Below are 23226 nucleotides of genomic sequence, written 5' to 3' on the forward strand. Positions count from 1 at the left end.
ATTAATGCTTGCTGTGCTTTAAACTATCTTCCTCTCAATGACAGCTTCAGCAACAGCGAGTTCTCCTCGTACTTGACTACCTCAAGACTAATTATAAGCAAAAGTTATGAGAGAATGTGGCTCTAGCAAGAGAGCAGCACCTTCTTATGCAAGGTCAAAGCTGGTCTTTTGTACTACAAGCCAACTCTGGTATAGTTAAATAACGACACAAAGCAAAGATATACTCCATAAAACATTAATATTTTAATGAAAAATCTTAAGCTTCATGTTTCTATCCAAAGACACTCAAAACTAGTTTTTCTGCCCCCTTAATTTTGACCTATAATGGGACCAGTTTGGAGATAATTTTTTTTTTTGTATTTTAGAACATTTTTTTTTAAAGATTAAACAACCAGGCTAGCAAAAAGGTACCCAATACATACTGTTCTTATATCAAACAAGCTAGTATTTCAATACAATGTAACTATACAGAATATATACATTACACATATGATCACAAAGCAAACACTACAGGCTCAGAACAGATTTGAAAAAACATGATATTCACATTGATTACAATAACTCTAAAAATGATTGTAACGTTGAAACGGCACTTAGTTTACAAAAAAAGTCACAAAAATATATATAGCCACCAAGAACTATGGTTCCTGAAAAATACTAATAGCCAGATAGTATTATATAAAATGTGAAGTGTATTTAAACATCGTATACATTAAAAAACAAAACCAAAACCAAAAAACAATTCTGTTAAGTCAATAAACATGCCAAGTAATCTAGCTGTGGCCAGCATCAACAAGAGAAGCTGTACTGTGGATGAGATGACGACTGGATATACGGCTGGTGACTGGAGACTGGCACAGTTAAGGGGGTTTCACTGTTACTAAAATGCACAAAGAAGCCCAACAATAATTTAATTCACATTTTTTCCTCCAGCTTACTCTTTTCCCTCTTTGGGGTTTCACCATAGGGCAGCACCTAGAGTGAAGGCACTGCAGGAACAGGGCAAAGAAGCTGTCCAAGAACTTGGTGTAGCCAGGGCTAACAGGTCAGAATATCAAAAGCATGCATCAGCTAAACGAATGGTTAAACAAAATCACTCCTCTGGGGACTTCAGCAACCCTCAGGAAGACTGCAGGTACAGTTGCCACACAGGCTGGCAGCACCAGAAACTGATTCAGCTATTTATTTTATTTTTTTTTTTAGTGCAACCCGATTTGAGACCTGTGGGACACTGAATTACTGTGATAGCACACGTTGAGTTAACAAAAACCCAGAGCAGTAAGTACTGTTGCATTTAAAAAAATTCACATTTGTTTTTTATGGTACATTTCCTCCAATACTTTGAACCGATTCTATTTGCTAGGGACCTCTGATGTGGCTGAGGTACCGTCCGGCCTTGAACCCTCTTATCTGTCATCAAGATGCTATGGAATTTATTATGTCCATAACTGGAGATGAGAAACCTCCAAAACTGGGTTTCACCTCATAAGCAAAACTCGAACTTAATCGATCTGAATGAAAATTAGCTATTTTCCATATTCTGATGTTGTGGAAGTTGCAATGGATGTAGGAGTGACAGGTGCTCCTGCATCTGCATTTTCTCCATCCCTGCAGGGTGCACAAAGCTCCCGTTCTATTTGCATATAAAATGCTTCATGGTTCGTCTCAGAGAGAGACCGGCAATAGTCTCAGTGCTCTTCCATCCTGGGGCTGGAGGGGAAAGCCAGCAACCAAGAAGCGACTGAAGCCCTCATATAAAAACTTTAAACCATAGCTTAAAAACAATAAAATTTTATCCCGTAAGGGACATATAGGGATCATAGTCTTATAAAATATATTTTACTGCATTGGCAGCTATTACTTTTTAAAAAAGTTTAAATTCATACCTTTTAGACTCAGGATACATGTGAACCCAGAACCATTTTCAATAACCTAGTCTACTAATCTCTCAGTATGAGAGACTTGACCATAGTATCTGCGAGCCTGACAACTGAACTCAAACTGTAGTAAGACAGACAAATCGTCAGGAACACACACCTTTTTTAATGTGGTGTAAGAACAGTGACAAGCAGCTCTTACGGGGAGCTTAAGCTGCTAAATGTGTAGGTATCCCCATGGATTTCCAGGGGAGTTGTGCTATGTGTCTGCATCGAAAAACAAAACAAACCCTTACAACCTGGCCAAAACTCCCGCACAGTGAAAACCTAACTTCTTTTTCTTCCACTTTTTGCAGGGAAATAGAAAGCTTCTGAATCTTCTCCCCTCTCCCAAAACACCATGATAAATCAGGAAAAAGCCTATCCCTTCCCCTCCCATTGTTCCCATCAGACGTACTGCTCTACACAATATGCAAGGAGTAAAGACCCCACACAGACTCCGAGAATCCGGGTCCCTGGCATACGGCAGAACCTTGCTAGTTCTGTGGTAGTAAAGGCACTCTGCTTGCAAAATAAATGGGCGAGGACAGGATTTTCCACTGAGTGCAAAGATTGGTGCCGCATGGGAGGAGGATACGCAAAAAGCAAGACATAAATCATTTGGTGAATTCATTTGGAGACTACTCATTGACAAAGAAACTGCTGCAATGTGTTGTGCGTGTAGCTATTTGGAAGAAATTCTAAACAACTTGTAAGGGCCACAAAGATGAGAAAGGGACTAGAACATCTGCCGTACAGGCTGAGAGTGATTGGGCTGTTCGGCCTGGGGAAGGCTCAGGAGGATCTTATCCATCTGTGAAACTACTGGATAGAAGGGGGCAGAGAAGATGGAGCCAGACCTTTCTCAGTGGGCACAAAGTGAAAAACAAGAAATCCCATGCAAACATACCGAAACCTTTTTAACAGTGAGGGTGGTCAAACACTGGAACAGCTTTCCTAGAGAACTTGGGGACTCTCCATCTTCGCAGATATTCAAAATCTGACTGAGCAACCTGTTCTCGCTGATTCTGCTTTGAGCATGAGGGTTAACTAGATCACCTCCAGAGTCCCTTCCAGTCTCAACTGTTCCGTGATTCTGTGATCCTTGTCACACAGAAACATAAATGCATACCGAATAATGGGGGTTTCCGGGGGTGTGGGGGCAGGAGAGAAAAAATTCCAGAAAAAAAACAGAAAAGAAAAAAAAAAAAAGAGGAAAAAAAGAAAATGCAGTCCAGAGTTCAAAATCCTCTGATAACGTACTGAAAGAAATTTATACTTTAGGTTTAATCCCAAGTGTAGTTTTAAGGCAAGTTTCTTCTAGCTTAGTTAGATATCTATCTTGCTCAATTTGGAATCTAAGCATATTAGCAACAGAGGTTGTTTTAAGGTGTCCTATGCTTTTACATCTCTCCTGTGAAGAACACCAGTGTTTCAAAGAACTGAACACTTCCAACAAGTTAGGGACGAGAAATAAAACAATATTTGTGTTTAATCTGTGTTCACTTCTATGGAGAAAAGAGATACTAACAAGAAACGATTACAAACAGGAGAACTAACAAGTAAACCCAACCCTAAAACGAACAAACCAACAAAAAAAATCCTCTGAAAACTCTTATTGTTCCTGCAGTTGAATCAGACTGAAAAGTGGGAACTAAATTAAGATGTTTCACAGAGATTGCAGGGTTAAAAAGAGAATGTGTAACATAGCGTGATGACCAATGAAACCCATGACTTGCCTTGTACCAAGATGTTAACAGTTAATGATACTCATTTCTTTTCAAGGAAGAACAGATTAGAGCTGCAAAGTCGTCTTAGCTTTTATTTCCCCTTCTCTTTGGTATTCAGAAAGCAGTTTGCCTTCTGACACAAAATTTTAAGCCTTAAAAATCCAATATCCAGATATGTCTATTCTGTATTTGCACTTCTCACTGATAAACTGTTCAGCAAAATATCTAATGGGTGAAAATGATCAGATTCCAACAGAAGATTACGTCCGTTTGTATCTAACCACCTTTGATCATTACATCCGTACAGTCTGGAAATGTGTTTCTGTGTGAAGTACTTTTTACTACATGAATCACAAAGGATCCCCATACCTGCAAGGTGGAGTAACACTTGTTAGAAAAAAAGAAAATTATGTATGTGAGTTCAGTTTCATAGCCCTATAATTCAGGATAAAGCTCAGCAAAAGACCTTGTCTTGTCTCACTGGCTTCTCAGTTGCAGAAATCAGAACTGGAAGAGAATTGGTCTTTAAATTCAGCCCATCAACAGACACTGGACTAATTCACAGTACAGCATCCCAAATGAAGAATTTCTCCTTCAAGCCCTTTTAAGAAGACTTACACAGGTAGACATACAAGACTGAATTGTAGCAGAGAACTTCTTCGCAGCGTGATGCTAAAACACCCTTTGGATCTGGCGGAGAAACTTCATTCCAGCAACTTGGAAAGGACTTATATCCCAAATGTTTTTGCTCTATCTAACTAAAATGTGGTTTATTGACCTAAAACACAGCAGAGAAAAATTTTAAAGTCACTGAAACCCTTTAAGCTCTTTCCAAAGGGCAATAAACTTTTTTCCTTACGGAAGCTGGCTATTAGTAGAAACAACTCAGACCTACAGAGTATCAAAGCTGCCTAAGCTAACTGAATACAAATTGATCTTGCCATATAATACGACTTTTGTGTCTTCTGTTTCTTCAGAAGCAACCTTTCTCTATTAGCTCCATTTCCTCCTCATATTTGCCTAAAACAAATCCGGACAGAAAGCAACAATTTAAAAAAAAAAAACAACAACCAACCAAGATTCAAAACTAAGGGAGTATATCATGCCTTTGGAATACTAAGATCAGGTAATACCTACTTGCTCAGCATGGCATCTGTAGGCGACAGGCATTTGGCATCAAACACAGAGTTAACTTAAGAAGCAGTAAGAAAAATCACAAACCTCCTAATATATTTCCTGATTCAGGTTTCAAAGCAGTACTATAGCCCAAACAGCCTCGACAAAACAAGACTCACTGCTCTGAAAATCCCACACCCTAAATTTGCAGCTTTTTCTAAATATGGAAAAATGAAATTGCAAATCTTTCAATTTATTGCTTACTTGAGCTGTGTATGTAGCTGGAGTAATGGCCTTTAATAAACCGAGTTGGCAAGGACTTAAAATGTTTTGAAACAGGAACAATTCATCATTGCTATATAGGTTTTTTGTAAACAACCCCCTGTTGGGTTAGAAAGATGGCCTCTAAAGAGAGTAAATTGCTCGTTTTGTCCAAAACAGACTAATAAAAATCTCAGAAACTATACATGCATATGTATAAACAAAAAAATGTGCAATAACACACAAAAGAGCTCATTTTTTTTCCCATCTGTAAACTCCCTCTAGCTAGATTTTGGAGATTAGTAAAGATACAGTATACATGACAGGGGGAAGTGATCAGATCTGCAAACAATCTAGCCACGACTTCAGAATTTCAGTTTGGGAAAACCTTCATTTTCATACATTTCATGTAGAAGGTCCCCCTTCTACAGAAAGATACAGTCATGAGATATTTGTCAGGCTTGCACGGATATACACTTTCCTATCATCCTCAATTCATTATGCACCATCAGACTTCTCCTGACCGTAGTATTTCCACGTCTAACCTTAGATGGGCAAATCTGGACAGGCTACCTGATCAAGCAGTTTCTAAAAGGACTGGAATATAAGAAGTAGGAATACCTGGCATGACATCTCTTGGTTTGTCAAAACTGATTCATCTGAGATGAAAAGGGACAACGTGTTTTTAAAAAGCCTGTGACTGTTAGTTTCAAAAATGCTTACTGTTTCCAAGAAAAGGGTTACAGTAAGCGCTTTGAAAAACAGCAGGCACAGAGATAGGAAGTGTCATTTTTCTTTTTTTATGCAGAAGATTAAAGCATCCACTCAAAACTAGTCAAAACTGTTCAATAATGATTTCCAATGCATCCTTTTGTTTGTCATTTTAAAAAGGTTTCCTCTGATTTCTTTCCCTTAACCAGAGGGTCTGCAGAAGCAAGAGAAACTTAATGAGCTGCTCTAACTGTGGAAGAAGAAATAGTTAAAGTGATCTGAATCAGTTGTTCTTCTTTAGAAGTGTATCACAGCTTCCATGATGTTCTGACAAGATCTTTTTGTGCATTCAGTCTTAAATATTTTCACAGAAGTGATCATTCAGTCATGAAAAATAATCTAACATCTGTTGCAGTTTTCTGTTTAAAGCATAGCTTACAAAGTAAAAAGGGAAAATCTCCCCACTTTTGTTTAAAAAAATTAAATTAAAATGTACAGGACCAAACACAGGCACTTTCCAAAGAACAAAAATGAAACCAAACCATGAATTATTCAATAGTAATAGATGACAGCTCCGGTTTCGGAGGGTCACCTGCGGTTGCCTCAGCAGTGGCGTTAGTCTTTGGCTGCTCTGGCATATCTTCTTCCTTCTCTGCCAACCCACCCAGAGACCCCAAGGGGAAAGTGCTTTCACAATTCTGAGTTGACGACACCTGTGAAATGACAGGCATTTGGACAGAAGAGTTGCTTTCAAAGCCATGCTCCCCTAGCTCATACTGCCCGAGGGTCTCTTCTTGTTCCTGGTTTAAGTAGTCCGGTACTAGGAAGTCACTAGAAGAGGGGCAAAGGACAGAAGAGAAATGTCATTTCTCACACAAACATTAGCGATATCAGTTTCTGTGTATCAGTTAACATCACACAAGCTACGCACTGCATTGCACAGAGAACAAAGATACTCATTTCACATTGCTCCAAGATCATCACAGCGACATACTTCACTAAGCACTATAACCTGGTTCTCATTTAAACACACAGAGAATGTATTCAAAGGCAGCTATTTCGCATCGCTTTGCATCCATTATTTCCTACACAGCAACTTATTATTTAGATTGTATCACCTGGATGAGAATGAAAGTTAATGGCTGGAACATCATATGGCACTGAAAACCCCATTGAAAAAAGCACGCGCTCAACCTTTAAAAACAGAAACAAAAATGAGTTCAGCACTGGCAAAGATGTGGGCCTTTTCCACCAGAGATAAGATCCACCCGAGAAACAGCAGCAGCACTCCTCTAAGAGGGGACAGGCTGTAAACAGAAGCATGAGGCAAGGAGGCAAGGGTTCTGCTGGAAGCGTACGCAGGCTGCCAACCACAGCGGTGTTCTGTGATGTTGACACGTATCTCACTACTGTGAAAAGAAAGGAATTGCGTTTCCTTCCCGTTTCAGTCCTTTCTGGACCACAGCTCTGTAACTTACTCTTACCAAATGATGGCTGAGCGCACCCAGAGGAAATCTACGGAACTCTCCAGTAGTATTTGCAGAGCATAAGGACATAAAGAAAATAAGGTTTCTTGGCAAATTTTCAGCACCAGACATGTAAGTTTGTACTTGAGGCAAGTATATACATGTTACATATATGCACATTTATTTATATGCTTTGGTTCCTCCTTGTATTAATGCACTTTAAAGCAGTCCTTTTCTTACATGACAGCAGCATTCACTGCTTCAAATCCAGATTTGCAATCAACTAGGCTAAACCTAGTGTCTGTACATTCAAACTAAAGGAAGGCCTATGGACAACTGAAATCACACACTTCAATCTGACTTTAATTCGACGACGACAATAAAATGCTTACCACAATCATGGCATCATCATCCCTTAAGAGTTCTCGCTCTAGTTTTGGCACAAGTGCTAAGAACAAGAACTGTGTAAACCCACAGATTTGAAGCGCTTGTACTTTTAAACAATATTCTGTTGGAAAAAACAGTGACTGGCTTTCCTGGTTTGTTTCGTAGTTTTTTCAGCCTACTTCGCTTCCGAGATAACAGGACAAAACGCTGAAATGTTTTGTAGGGGAAAAAGCACGATGTCTAGAGATCACCAAGGATGCTATCGTAGATGCCACAACATTTACAATACATTTCTTTTGCACTGCTGAATACAGATGACTGACACACGCCAAGCTGCACTCTCTCCATACATTTAAGAGCTGAGATCTATCTTTCTCTTTCCTCATTCGCTCTCACATTTTTCCAACTCAAGTTCCAATGGTTACAAACATTTATTTCAGTATGAGAATACAGGCTAGTCTGATGCCTCAGAAGCCTTTTAATAGTCTTTAGGGAAGTGTGCTTATGAGATATGCCAAGACTTTTGTGCCCTGATAAACGAGATGTCCAACTGGCCCTTACTAGTCCAAACCCTATTAGTCTAATAATTTAGTAATACGTTACCTAGAAAATGAAAAAAGAGAAGGTATAGAGTCATGCAATCTTTCCACAACATCCACCATCAAGCAAGTACTTAAAATGAAGTTGTAAGGCTATGCCCTATGTAAGCGCACAGGCCATGTATGAGATTTTGAATAGCAAATCATTTACAGAACTCCACAGATGCTATAGCACAGAATGCTAGGACTTAGCACTATTAGCCTGTCCACAGACAGCACTGAAAAGAGAAATTAAGTAGCCCAGAAGCAGCTTCTGCATATCTCTCGATTCTTCAGTGCCCTCCTATATAGCTTAAGACGCTGCAAGACAGATCAGATACAACAGAGAGTGGCGCAAGAATGAATTTGACTGGAATTAGCTGGCAACCTGATGAGAGGCACAACAGGCTGCCCTGAAAGCAGGAAAAGATGATTTAGGAAAAAAAAAAAAAAAAGAAAAAAGAAAAAAGGAATTAAAAAAAAAAAAAAGGCACGTTTCCCTGTTAGGTTTTTGCTGTGCACCTCACCTGCTCTGGAAGTAGTTTGCTAGCTCTGACGCTTCATGGTTCAAGCTCCTCAGGTGAACGATTAAATTTCCAGAGTTGGTGAACATGGCGCCACATGTTTTGCACTCGTAAATCCGAGGCTTGCGGATAATATGCCGGGAAACCCGCATGTGGTGTTTATATTCCCCGAAGGAAGTGAAAGTGGCACTACATATCTGGCACCGGAAACAGCGTTTACCTTCGTGCTTCAGGCGATGCATCTTTAGCGAGTAAGCTCGGGTGAACTTTTTCCCACAGCGGTCACACTGAAATGGTTTAATGCCTGCGGAAGAGAGAGGAAAAAAAACCCAAAACATTCACCTTTTGTAATGAGAGGTCACTGGCAAAATCCTTCCAGACTCCTAACAGCGAAAGCACAGCAGCTGTGGCCACTCACAGCAAAGCGCTGGTTTAGGAAGAAATTCTCCGTTTCACTTTAAAATGGCAGAAACAATTAGAAGAGAGCTATGTTTTCTCAGACCCAACTGTCAAAAAATTTCCTAACAATGTGACCTGTCCATAACGCTCGCACGCCTTCCTCCCCACAGTTCAAAACGAACACGAGCCTCCATGGATTATGCTATGGATAAGGTCCTGAGCCACAGCCAAAAACTATCTGATGCAGCAGTCATCTCAAACCATCTTTGAACTCCTTTGATCTCGGGAGATTCTTGTGCCAGACTGGTTCCCAACAATGCAATTATCAGACTACCCTTAATTGCAATGTTTTTTTCTGGCTGCATTTGGCCTCAGAGAAGTGTTCTGGCAGGGGGACCCTGTGCACAAGGATGCCCCTGTAATGCAGCAGGAATGGTGATAAAAGGGTGAAGTAGCAGCCTTTATATTGCGTGGGAACCTCTCTATACAAGAATTTTCAGCAACTTTGCATGACAGACAGCTAAGACAGTTTAGGTTCATGCCTCTCATTTTTTTCTTGTATTAATTTAGAAATTCTGTTAGACGTTCATTTTTCATTTATCACAGGCACTAATAAAACCCTAAAACATATGAGCTCTGCAACATGTTGCAGTGGCTGGGAGTATGTAATCACACCCAAACAGAACTATTACAACATAATAGACTGAATCACCAAAAAGTTAAGATTTAATAAAAAGACTGAACTCCAGAAAGTGTGGAAATCCAAACAGGAGGCCAAGAATCTGGAATATGGAGCTCCATTCATAATAGGGCTGTCAAGGAATAAAAAAAGGATTTTTCAAAAGGCTGAATGTGCATCAGTCCAGGCTGTTAATTCCACCAGTCTTTCACTCTGCTTTCCTTACATTCAAAGCGGGAGCTGAACTTTTAATTGGGGCTTTTATACAGAGAAAGCTGTAGTTACGGTTACACTGAAACTCCTTGTTAAGCATGTGAAAGCAAGTTAATATACTAGAATATTGTCTCGTGGAGCTAAAACTTTTCATGCTTTCGTACTGTCCAAGGGCATCTACTTCCTCCGATAAGCCCGAGGAAAATCTCTTCAGCCATTTTGCTTATGTGAAAACACTTTCAACATCTGCAAGTTCTGAGAGTTTCTTCTGCGTGCTAATTACTCTAACACAGCTATTTAAATCTCTCCCAACTTTGCCCAGGGGTTGCCAGTTGACAGGTCGGCCACAGATGCTTTGCTGAAGCCTGTCTGGCTGCTGTCATTTAAGACTTTAGCAACCAGCCTGGGATAGTTTTGCACCTGATATGCCCACAAAGTTTGTATTAAACATGTATTATTACCGCTGGCCTAAACATAGTCTGGTCATTTTGCTTGAAAGGTTTTGACAAATAATTGCTGACAGTGGAAAAAAATTACATCTTGACACTTGAGGTTGCTCTGCCCAAGAACAGTACAGCATCTGTGCGCGGGCTTGAGTCAAGCTCAATCCAGCAGATGCTAAACCATGAGGCTCAGTGCTAAAGCGCAATAACCCTTTAATATCCCCTTCATTCGCTCAAATGTCAACACTACTGCCAGATAACGCTGACAGGTCTTGAACACCGACAGCGAAGACATTAGGAGTTCATACTTGGTTAGGAATCGAAATAAATGTACCAATTTGGGGATCAAGACTCAGAGGAGGCATTCACATGAACCTTTTGCTACCTGTACTATATCTGTAGTACCTAAATTGATCATCAAACCAATCCAGTTGTCCTGCAATCCCTCCAAACACTCTGAGATTGAAAGGTATACAACTTTCTTCAATGCAAAGACATTAGATAGACCATAGTTTCTTATGGCTGCAAGTCCCCTCTAAAACACAGCAGACAATTACAACATGTAAGAGGAAGAACTTTGATCTACATTCACTTCTTTAGTATAATAAAAACCCCAGTATACTTTATTTCATCTCAAACCTTTATCATGAAACTGACTTATTCTGATGGGTGTCAGACAATCAGATCTTTTTTCAGTCCACACAAATGCTAATCATCCATGAACAGAGCTATCAGTCAGATCTGATGTATCAAAACAAGCATTCAGTGAGCCATACCTCTAACCGATCTTTCTGAAATCGGTTCTCAAGCACTTGGCAGGTGATTAAAAAAGAACTGCATTATTTTATTTGCGGCACAGTGAGCAAAACCCTGTGAGTCTATAAATGAGCAATTTTTGGAAGCAGTAACGTTTCTTACCTGAGTGGATAAGCATGTGTTGTTTTAAGTTCTGAATGCGAGTGAACCGGACCCCGCAGGTTGGACACTGAAAAGGTCTGTCTGGACCATTTGGGCTGGGTCTCTCTGTGCTGCTGGTAGAAGGAGCAATGTAGAGTTGGTAGGGATACTGAACGTTCTCCAAACTACAAAGAAAAAATTCACTGATTTACAAGCAAGCTAAAGGAAAAAAAAAACTTAAGAAGCCTTGTCCGTGGAAATGTGAACGTTGAACACATTTGTACGAGAAGAAAAAACAGACCAGCGCTTCACATTTCTGTTGAAATCGGTATCTAGGTTGGAAATCTCTGCCTCTATAGCAACGCGTCTGACCTGCATCTGAAGTCTTATCGCCACTGACTTCACACACCTGAACAAAACCAGAGGATAACCTCTGCCTTCCATTTCTTTGGGCAACAGGTCTGAGCACCAGCTGCAAACTGAACTTTATTTTCCAGGCATGGGCATTTTCTCAAGCATATCGATGACTTACAATCAGCAAACAGACCCTGAAGGCAGAATTTAAAGAACGGAGCAAATTGGAAAGCAAAGGAGTGTTTTGCAGTTTCAGTGATATTTACACACAAAATTAAAGCCCATTCATTTTCATTTCAATCCAAGTCCAATGAACAAACATTAGTATCTACAACTACATATTGTTAAGCTTAGAATATTAATCTAATTAATCAATTCTTGCTCCTTGTCTGATTCAATCAGCTCTATGAGAATAGTTCAAGCTATTCTCTGTTAAAAAGATTCTATGTTAAAAAACAGCACACAGACTATAATAAAGGAATGACTTAACTTTCCAAGTAATTTATTTAAAACTGACTAATTGCTTCTCCACAGCCTCTAGCTGCAAACTGTTTAAGGGAACTGTTTAAGCGTTACAATCCCAGTCCTCTGGCAAGGAACTTGCTTTGCTAAAGGGCATAGTAAGCTAAAAACAAATCTGCTGGTACAAACATAATAGCAATAGGAGTTTGTGCTTACCTGGGGTTTCCCTTTCCTGAGCATTAAGGTCTATATTTTTTGTTGAAATAGATATTTCAGCTTGCTCGCAGCCTGACAGAAGATCAGACATCACTGGCAGCAGGGAACTGCTCTGACCCGGAATATTCCACAGCCAGAACAATGCAATTTTAGTTTTACTAAACCGTAATGTCTGAAATCTATTGAGAAAAAAGTACAACGATGTCTCCTGTTGCACACAGTCAGAAAGTCTCCCTGACTGAACAAATTCTTTCCCTGCTCTGCTTCCATCTCGAGCCCAGATTATTGGTTTCAAGGTTCGGCTGAATTTGTGGGCTTCTAATGTTCACGGGAATGAAACGTGCACCTTGCAAAAATACATTCTCCTACATCATACAAAAATCCACAGACCAGATCAGCACAGGACGGCAAAGAACTAGGGTAATCTCTTTAAAATCAATACCTTAATTGTCTTTATCTCCTCTGGAAATGGATGTCAATACAACTGTGAGAACTGGGTGTCTGAATTCAGAGTACAATGATGGGTGTCAGTAGCAAAAGTTCCAATTGTATAATTTATTTGGAGAGTGAGGGAGCACCAGGTCTCCCTCGATACACACAGGATGAAAGAGCTTCCTGCAGGAGTTCAGTATCAATCAAGTCTGTAAAAACCCAGAAGGATTTCTGCTCTCATGCAACTGGAATATTTGCTCTAAGGAAGAAATTTTATTGTCCTTCGATTCTTTTTATAGACAGTAGGGTCCTAGAGAGCTGTGGAAAACATAGATGCTGACATACTTGTTGATCTTTGCTCAAGGGAGTATTTCCAAGAGGGAAGTTAGCAGCTCATGCCCTGGGCCTGGCAGAGTGTAGTTCCCTGCCGCGTATAGGTCTAAAAAGGCCAGCTGAGGCCTCATCAGACTCACTTGAAACAAATGAGGGTATTTGTAAACACGGGTTCTGATTTGTCTAACCAAATTTCTGACAAACCCTGGCGCTCCCCTTCCTCCCTGTGAGCAGATCACTAGATAAAGAACAGATTTTTCTCTACTCAGACATGGAAACATTAGTTTTGTCTCTGGAGTTGGTATGACCATACACTTTCCACTTTACCAGTGAGAACTCCACCAACACAGACCAACAGACCGATCTGTTATCAAAAAAAAAAAGGAACAACATTGCAAAAAACGTGTAAGGCATAGAAGTTCAGCTGCCATAACAGCCTAGTGATCAAATGGCCAAATGGATCTGGGCCCAGGATGGCCAACTTGCCCCTCACCTGGCATTTGACAAATGTCACGCAGTCTGGCTAAGGGGCACATTCCTTCAGAAAAGGTTTCCTTGCGCTCAGCTGATCAGAGAATTCACAATCAAAATTTTCACAGCTACGTGCAACAGAAGCGACAGCTGCGATGCAGGGTTGATAAAAGGGACAACAGGCTGGGCAGCCAGAGCTCCTGCTCTTGGATGTACATAGACACACACAGGTAGTGTGCTCAAATAAGTATTGCGTTTGTTTTCTGCGACATTTGCTTTATAGAGAACTTCAGCTTCTGGTAACACAATTCTCAGGTTCTTCCTCCCTCCTTCTTGTATTAAGGGACTGTGAGGAGGCAACAGCGCATTGTGCTCCGAGAGCTTCCTAGGGAGACACTCAAACTAGGACAGAAATTAGGAATCACAGCCCTCCTTTTTTTTCCCAGCTTTCTCAGGCTAGTTCATCCTCAAAGCCTGTACTGGTGCCAGCTTCTCTGCAATTGAAACAGCCAGGAGAAGCGCTACGGGGACAACCTTCCCAGCAGAAATTGAAAATAAAGTTTTGGTTTTTCCTACATAAAAGCTTCACAATGAGAAAGGCTGATTAAAGCAGATCAAATGGCAATCAGGAGGCTCTCCAGCTACCAGTGACTGGCATGTCTTTTTCCATCCTTACACTGCAAGCAGGCTGAAATACCTATTGGCGACACAAGCGTGCACCTTAGCACAATGAACAAATTACATTTAAAACACAAACATATTTTCTCTCCCCTGCTTCTTTTTCTCCATATATACTCAATGGCATGCAATTTGTGCTAAATGTGGCATTTAACAGTTGAGATTCGTCTAACATCTCAGATAATTTCTCTAACAGCTAGACAAAGAGATAGGTTTAAAATGTTTTCACTGCAAGGCTAAAATATTCTACTTGCATTTTTTTCTTCTCTTCACCAAGAGGTTTAACTGTGTAGAACAACACTCTGACAAATGTGAATGCCAAAATGCTCAGTGAGCCTAGAAACATTATCTATTTGTAAATAACACTTATTTTCGAAAAGTGGAGGCTCTCATTATATTGGATCAGAGAGTTCTTTTATAATTGAGTCTTTGCAACTCCCTTTTAAATCAGCAAACTGATACAGAGGCTAACTGTTAAACCAGCCAAGGCTGAATTACAGATCTATGTCAGAAAAGTATATTACAATCCAAATGTGAAATATCAGAGAAAGAATGCATCAGACTTCACTGTGAAACAGTAGTTTTAATACTTAACAAATTCCTGTGTGTCTATTAAGCTGACAACAATTACATGTGACCTGCTGTTTATGAAACACTGACTATGGAAGAGGACCAATTAATGACGTTAATTATTAACACAGGAACAGAAGAGAGAAGATGTTTTAAACTTTGAAATATTTATGATTGTTTCCATGGTGGTAAAGATGTAATACTGAAAGACCTTTTTTAGATGGACTAGTCTTTTGCTTTGTTTTATGAACAGAAATATAACATATACTTGCCAAAAAAAAACCATTTCTCACTACAAACTTGCATTGTCCACTCACATGTTGACATGTTGAGAATTTCTGCTAATAAAGCAATGTACAACATGGACTTAAACTAAAGGTGCATTTAAAAAAAACCACCACAACAAAACAAAAGTAAAGTGGGGGAAATTTTCTCCATCCATATGATTCACTGATCATGTCTTCATTTGATTCAGCTAGAGATATACATTTTATCTTACTCAGAATTCTTGTGCACCCAAACCTGTGTGCCCAAATTGCTACACAGAGAATGACAGGCTGTATTTATTTGCTGATGTGCCCATCCAGTGCTTGAAATGGGAATTTAGAAGTTCGGTGCTCAAAGGGCTGTCACAGCGTATCAGAATGCCCTGTCCCATCCTGACAGGCATACGCACACATGCCTGTGAAAGAAAACTTTTTGGGACTTGAAAGCACCATTTTACACATTTAATTGATTGACAGAATAAGCAGAGTCTTGGCACTTTCACTTGAATTTATAAAGTACATCACTTGGTAGAAAATTTTAGTTCTGGAGTCCAAAATTCTCATAAATTCCTATATCTGTTCATTCCTTACTGTGATATAAACTACGTGCAAATTCTAGTTCATTTTGCTGATGCTTCTGTTACTCTGAGACTAATTATTTTCAAATTTGGGCATCAACTAAGGCAAATATTCTTTCCTTTGCTGCATGGAAGAGACCTTTAAGTGGGAATTTTCAGTGCGTTTAAAGGATTTTATTTATCCCGAATTATTCTGTGCAGTTTGCACCAAAGCTCTGCAATTTTATAGGAAATTTCTGAAATAATCCTCTGCTGAAAATATGTATGCCACTTGACTTTAGAATTATAGCTTTAAAAACCTGGATTAGTTCTAATGTAACATGTGCTCCTACTATCAATTCATACCCTAAATGCTGGGTATTATTTTTATACTGAGTTGGTTAGCAGATAGATAACATCTTCTGTGTCATACAAAAAAATCTTATCTAGGCAGTTATTTTCCCTCCAGATTTAATCCTGCAATGGGACAGGTTTTAGACGGAAATGTCAGGAAAGGTTTTACGAGCTATGAAAATGCAGCTCTTGATAGTTATCTCTATAGGGAGTTTCACTTGACACAGTTTCTGGAACAACTCCCAAAGGTTCACACTTCTTCCTCAGATCCACTTGTCTAACAAAACACTATGCAAAAGCTAGCTATACACACACTTGACACAGCGCAAAAGCAAAGAAATAGAAGTCAAACCAGTTCTGTGTACCCTTGTAAGCCACTTGCAGGTACATCGCTTTGGTCTGTGAGAACTACGATACATCTTTGACCAAAGAGACCCATTTTGGTTTGGCCTTCTCTGCCAAAAAGACCGCTAAATATTTACAGTAAAGTGACACACAGCATCTTAGTAAGAAGCTACAGGCAGAAAGTTTGGGAGAAAAGATTTCAGGCTGCTCTGCCTGTTCTGTGGTTTACGGCAATAGCAATCTCTGGTGAAGCCAAGACTAGGCACTTGTTCTCATTTTGTTGCTTTTGTGCCTTTATGTCAGCTTTAGCATGCATGCAACTACCACACCTGTTTCACAGTAAAGATTTTTTTTTCAAATTGGCATTAATAAAGAGCAGTGATGAAGTAACAGTAAAAACATGAATATCTTTCTTCACCAGTGTTGCCTGGAAATAGACAGGAAATGAAGGAACAAGTAAGCAAATTCTGACTTTCATCACCTACATTCTTCTACAGCATCTGAACCTTCAGGCACTGATTGTATGTTGATCAACACAGAGAATTAGATGTACAAACAACTAAACATTCTGGGATTAAGGCTGGGTAGGTTAATTACAGCACAGCACTTGCTGCAGAACAGTTTGCACACTACATTGGTACATACCGATCATCATCATCTGCATGAGCGTTAGTGCCAGAGGTACTCTGGAGTGTGGGCAATCCCTCCGTAACCCCCTCATCTATTGAGCCTAGGCAAAGAAAAAAGGGCAATTTAATGCAAATAAGTGTTCAAAAAGGGTTGGGGGGGCTGGTAAATACATATGAAGCTTGCTTTCCCAAATCTGTGAGAGACACTGCTTCCTGGGTGATAAGATACTAAAATTGTCTTGGGAAAATCATTTCGAAAACCCAGAAGCAACATGTTCCAAATAAGCTTCTCCTCTGCACAGATTATCTAGCAAATGGACAATTCAATAAAGGGCAAATATTTGGCACACCTAGAAAATGGAAAGAATCTATGTTAAATACAGCCAGAGTTTTCAAAACACATCCAGTACTAACACTGTAAAGCAGAAATGTTACCTTCACCTAAAGGGACCATTTCATCAATTTTCAAGACTTCTTAAACAATAAAGAGTTCCATCCTGCTACACTACATTGCTTTTGTGTTCCAAATCTTCCATACATATATATATATAAAATATATCTGTTCCCTGATAACGTCTTCACTTATTGATAAGATGCTGAGACAGGAAGAGCCCTCTGAGAAATTAGAAATGCAGCACAAAAGAGACCACGCATCTGTTTGCAAGGGAAATTATACACAAAACCAGAGCTTTGTTCAGTGCACTGACGTTCAAACAACTGTAGCTCAAGTGCATTTTGGAAGCAGAATCTAAGCAGCACTAAAGCAAAGCTACGACTTCGTTCACCTGATGTGCTGTTGCTCAGATGGGCCTCCCTCATCACCCCTTGGAGTTTGGCATTAAGTCCTTGTTTAGGTGTATTACGCAAGGTTATTGTGGCCTGATGTCACCCTCACAGGGAGGGAAGACGGTGGTACGGTACTAAAACAATTCTAAGAACCGGTACCCCCACCCCAACTATACCCCCTTGATAAAAAAGAAATAAAAATCCTCTTGGTTTGGTTATGATTATGTAGATAAACAATAAACCCTGCCCTGCTTTGTCTTTAAGCTGAGCGCAGAGAGCCGACTGGATCACCTCGCATTCCTCCTCTTCCTCTGATGATATCTATAGGTGCAATGGGAGGTGACAAAAATGAATGGTTGAACTCCGCCAAATTTCCAAAGGATCAGAATTGCTGTTGTTCCTCTCCAAAACAGGGGCTCCTAAATCATTACGTATGCACGATTAGTAGCGTGAAAGTCACTTGGAAGTTGTAATTCCATCTTGCCTCCCTCTCCCTCTGTTGAGGCTGCACACGAAGCACCGCTTGAACTTTTCTGAACAGTCAAGCAGGCTTCGGGTCTCTACCACTGAATCCACGTGAGGTGAGAACAGATGGGGGAAGATATCTCCCTCTACACCTACATCTTGAGAACAAGAGAAGCTTAGGACAGTGCTAGGAGCCACTCTTACTGCCAAGGTTAAAAAGAATTGTGCTTTCTGAGAGAGTGGTACGTGAGCAACTGGAATTTGGGAACCCCCTTCTAAAGCTCACTAGGAAAATCAAGTATCACTAGGTCTACAATGACAAGTGTCAGACAAAATGGAAAACCAAAGAGAAGGAACAAAGACATGGAAAGTAAAGCAGAAAATGTGCGTATTTTGTCAAAAAGAACGAGAGTAGTGTCTCCAGAAAAGGCTGCCCCATAAAGGTCAGTGTGTTCTACAAAACCTTGCTGAAGTGCAAGATTATTGTCTTAACGCAACCCCATGTTCTGGGGCCAGTGACGGCAAGAAACTTGCACCTCCAGCAGTTTAAAAATGACACTAAGAGAATCAAAACTTTTGATTTTGTTACGAGCTGACAAATTACATTTGGGAAATTCAGCAACTAAGCAATCCATAAAGTTACAAAAGTTAATTCTGTTTTGATTTATTCTTCTTTTTCATGAAATACTTAACTGAAAGTCTACTGAAAAATAAGCCCAATCGCTCTTCTTAGGTTTAATTTTATGCCTTCACCTCTCAAATGGAAACAGTGTTAATGAGTTATGAAAATATCTCCTCAGACATAGCTATTGTTGTAACCATAATGACTTATTTATCAAGGCCCTGCTTCACGTCTCCTTCCATATTATAAAGTGCTTCCAAATATAATAAATTGCAAATGAACAATTCTTGAAATTGCCCAAAGAGTGAATAAGAGCTTTTTGCAGTATCAGAAAGAGAGGCAGGAATGCTTTTATAAATGCACTATAAAACACTGAGATAAATATATGCAATTACACAAGGAAAATATGTTCAGGGAAAAGAAAGCTGCATTTTTAACATATCTTGCTGCCTCCATTTGCTGTTCTTATATTACTGCATAAGGCAATACATTTTGGGGAGGTAAAAAGTGCTTTCTAGCTACAAAGCCTGCCTTATCATATATTAGGTACATGTGAACTGTGCTCAAAAGCAAGAGCACTGCTTCTCTTTACGGCAAAATGTGAATAAAAACTATTCTGAGGATAGTTAACAATGTTATGCAAAGACTGCTAAATATTCAGTCAAACATATTCAAAGAGAAAGAACAGATTTGCACTTTGAAGACTCTGGCCTAGCACGTTTTTCTTCTCCCTGTAGCCATTTGAAGGAAGAACATGCTGTACTAACATCCTCAATAACAGACATTTAACTTCAAACTTTATAATCACTAAAGCCTAAGATCCTCTGCCCCATGCCGTACAAATGGTCAGGTACGTGACCTCAGTGGTACAAAACCCAGAACAGGAAACGGGAAACTTTCCCCAAAATGGCTTCAAAAAGAGATACCTTTTGAAGACAGATGTGCACAGTTGCTTGTCAACAGAAATCATTTCAGGAAACTGGCTGAAGCAAGAACAAAAGTCAGTAAGGTGCCTGGCTACTGGAGCACATTACAAAGTATTTTTTATTAACGCTAAGACTCTCTTAGGAAAGGAGATTTTATAGCATCCAGCGGCACCTCTCTCTCTACAATCCAGTCCTAGTCTCACATTCTCATGCCCCAATTCATTCACGCCACTTTTGAGTATGAAATTTTTCTGTATTTCTAACTACAGGAGAGGTCCTCCAAAACCTTCCGTAGATCATATACTACTCATCTGTAACCCAGAGTTTACACCCAGTTTGTTCTTTTAAGCTGCTTGCATACGGTGTTTATAGTTGGTAAAACTCCCTCCTTTCACTTGATACGCTATTTCTAACTTCCTCTAATCACTATTTCTACTTGTTCTATTTTGTCTGTGACGGTACAATTAGATCGATGACACAATTTGCATCTCTTTCTACATAGCCCTGGCAAGGGCCTTCCAAAGTTCCTATTATAATGAGTTAAAAACTGACTCAAACTAAACCTGTTCTTGAACAAGGACCACATTTCCTGGAGACTACCCAGCAAACAAATTGTTTCTTTTAGTTTTGAATCTACGCACTATTTTTGGCAAACTACACTTAAACATTTACATTTAAACTGATAGCAAGTCTGCTTCTCAGAAAAGGTAAACAGCCTCGTCTCCAGTAAATCTACCATTTTTGTTTGGAAAAAGCATTGCCAATCTAAAATACCAACAAACGAGCTGTAAGAACTGATGAGCAAAAACAATAACATAAAGTCTTGAAGGATGGGATAAATGGAAAATATTTTCATTTCTTTTTATTACCTGAATAGTTTAAGAACACTGATGATATATTGAAGTCCTGGAATGGTCTGACTGATCTAACGCTCGCTGTCTTCAGAGAAGGCACAGTGTTATGCTGACCAAACAAAACAAATAATGCAGGCTACTAGGCTACATTTATTTACTTTGTTGTGTAGTTTATTTATTTAACTGAAGCAGCCTTTCATGTATACATTATTTGAATGAAGCAGACCAATACATCTGCCACCCTTACACTCTTCAAACAAAACAGGCTTTATTAAAAATCTTTCAATAAACTCTACCGAGTACAGGTCAAGACACTTAACCGAAAGCAAAATAGCCGACTCAGGCAAAATTCTGGCAATTACACTCGAAATATTGCAAAGTCTCTATCTTCTGACTTACTAAAAGCCATTCAATGCATTCTGCACAAAGAGGAAAAAGGGGATTGTTACAGTAACCTTTAAGTATTAGCTATTAATAAACAACAGCCTGCTCGAAGAACCCAAAACGGGCTTCAAATTGTCTTTCATGGAAAAAAGGTTTCTCTCAGCAGTTGGCAGTGTTTGAAGAAGCAACTTGAGAACCAAATCCCACAGAAATGGAAAGATTCTCAATATTATGACTGTGTGGTTTTGTTTTCGTCTGGGCCATTAAGATGAGAGTGTTCCACCACTTATTTTGCAAATCTTCTTACAAAGGCTCTCTGTCATGATTATACAAGGTTTTAAGTCTGGTGCAAAGTACCATTCTATCCCTCTGTGGCTACAGCCACAAGTCTTTTAGATTTGGTGTCGCAGCTCAGCTGAGATCATGCACTTTGACATGAAGGAAAACAGAATTATTTTCCCCAGCCAAGCAACTAGAGGTAAAAAGGGTTATCGATCTCTGCTGAAGAAGGAGGTCTACCAACAGGCTTACCTTTCTTAGCTGTCTTCTGCAAAGTTATTTAGAAGAGCTCCAAGTCTCATCCCCCATTGAGGTTTACATGCAGCATTCCATAAACCAGGGGAAAAAAGGCTGTTTCTCAAAAGTAAAGCATGACAAAACAGGCAGATCCCCTCCACTAAAATCACAGTGCACACATGCCTATTTGAACACGTATCCAACCCCTGAAACGGTCATACCTATAGAGGAAGACTGTGGGCTGATCAGGAGATCTTCCTGCACTTGCTCGCTTCCTGGGACCGTCTGCTGATCGCTCAGAGAGCTCTGGGATGCGCTAACAGGCTGCGATACCTCCTCGTGCACCTCCTCGTCACTTAACCTTTCCACTTTGACACGCACGTCTTCCTCAATCACAAGGGGAGAACTGGCTTTTGTGCTCTCACAAGTCATGTAATCTGTAATTCTTCTGTTGGACTCGGAGGGTCCAGGCATTTCCAAAGTCCTAGAGTTCTCCGCCTGCTTCACCTTCTCAGACTGAAGTCTTCGATCAATTCCAAAAGGAAAAGTCCAGGGAAAAGCTAAGGATGAGTCCACGGGCTGATTTCTGGACTCTGGGTAAGAAGTTGAAGGATTCAGCACTTGGGGGGAACTTGTTTGTGTGTTACACTTAAGGGGGCTCTCGGGAGACATAACAATGTAGCTTTTGCGCTTTCTTCGTGACTCTCGGCAAACAGGAATGGTTCTTTCCACTACGCTGCACTCGGAAGAAACTGGAGAAAGGCTGCCATCCCGAGAAGTAAAATTGCAGTTTGCGCTGTTCTCCTGTCCTGCATCCAGCACCTTCTCTTGCTGGCTGTTGGGCGTGTTCCATAAAATGCTGGACTTCATGAATTCCGAGCACGTGCTAGCAACGCTGAACATCTGCATGTAGCTGGCTGCAGCCAACACATCGATAATGTTTTCTGTATTAATAGATAGTGTTGCTGTGTAAGCATATTCCAGGAGAGGTATAAAACCAGTCACTGTCACATGGTGCAGGTCTAACACGCTCTTGCTCTCGTCTTCTGCTTGGCCGACGAGCTTGGAACGGAAGAAGTCGCTGCAGGCTGCCAAAACCACCTTGTGCGCCCTGAAGATTTTGTCCTGGACGCGGATGGTGATATCACAAAAATGTCCATCGTTACGAAGCATGTTCAGCTTTCCCAGCATCTCCTGACTGTGAGCAGGGGAATTATGAGTGAATGTTTTAACACCCATTTTTTCACCTTTATGCTAGCGTTCTTTCCACATATGAGAGATCACAGGTACCCTAGAACAAAGAGGAAAACTGTCATTTTCATCTCTGAAAGCAAAAGTGAAGTGGCTTCACTGTTATAAGACTCTGTATGAAGAAAATCCAGCCTAGTTCTCTAGGGTCAGGTTTTTCCTCGGATTCAGACTGCAATGGACTAACTCTATAGAATGCAATTACCTACCTGTACTTTTCAAAAATGCAGATCAAATTATTTGCAATTTATCACTAATATCATCTTCCACATTTCTGCTACTGCCCACTCAAAACAAATTCCTAACACAGCTTAGGGAAAAACAGATGTTGTAATACTGAAAAGAAAGCATTTTTAAAACTATCATCTGTGTGAGAAACCTGTATTTTTATTTTCTGGGCCCATGAAACTATTGTTTATGGTTCTTAAACCTGACAGG

The 23226-nt window shown here is 40.0% G+C and overlaps 1 protein-coding gene across 20 annotated transcripts in view; it reads right to left on the reverse strand.

Moving 5' to 3' along the window:
* Nucleotides 1-23226, reverse strand: part of ZBTB44 (zinc finger and BTB domain containing 44) — a 67578-nt gene that overhangs the window by 25788 nt on the left and 18564 nt on the right. For 12 of the 20 annotated variants that reach the window (XR_013924030.1, XR_013924031.1, XR_013924033.1 and 9 more), the window contains exons 2-5: nucleotides 21762-22831; nucleotides 17004-17088; nucleotides 11342-11505; nucleotides 8693-8993 (exon numbers count right to left, since the gene is read on the reverse strand). Coding sequence is in view for 9 of the 20 variants with exons in the window: in XM_080366669.1 (XP_080222795.1) it covers nucleotides 8693-8993; nucleotides 11342-11505; nucleotides 17004-17088; nucleotides 21762-22779 (1568 nt within the window). In the remaining 11 variants the exon portion in view is untranslated. Of the gene's footprint in view, nucleotides 1-221; nucleotides 6566-8692; nucleotides 8994-11341; nucleotides 11506-17003; nucleotides 17089-21761; nucleotides 22832-23226 lie in introns of those variants that run through there. The other 8 variants (XR_013924032.1, XM_080366663.1, XM_080366662.1 and 5 more) reach the window with 6 other exon arrangements.

Source organism: Falco punctatus (assembly GCF_963210335.1).
Source record: "Falco punctatus genome assembly, chromosome: 16".
NCBI lineage: Eukaryota > Metazoa > Chordata > Aves > Falconiformes > Falconidae > Falco > Falco punctatus.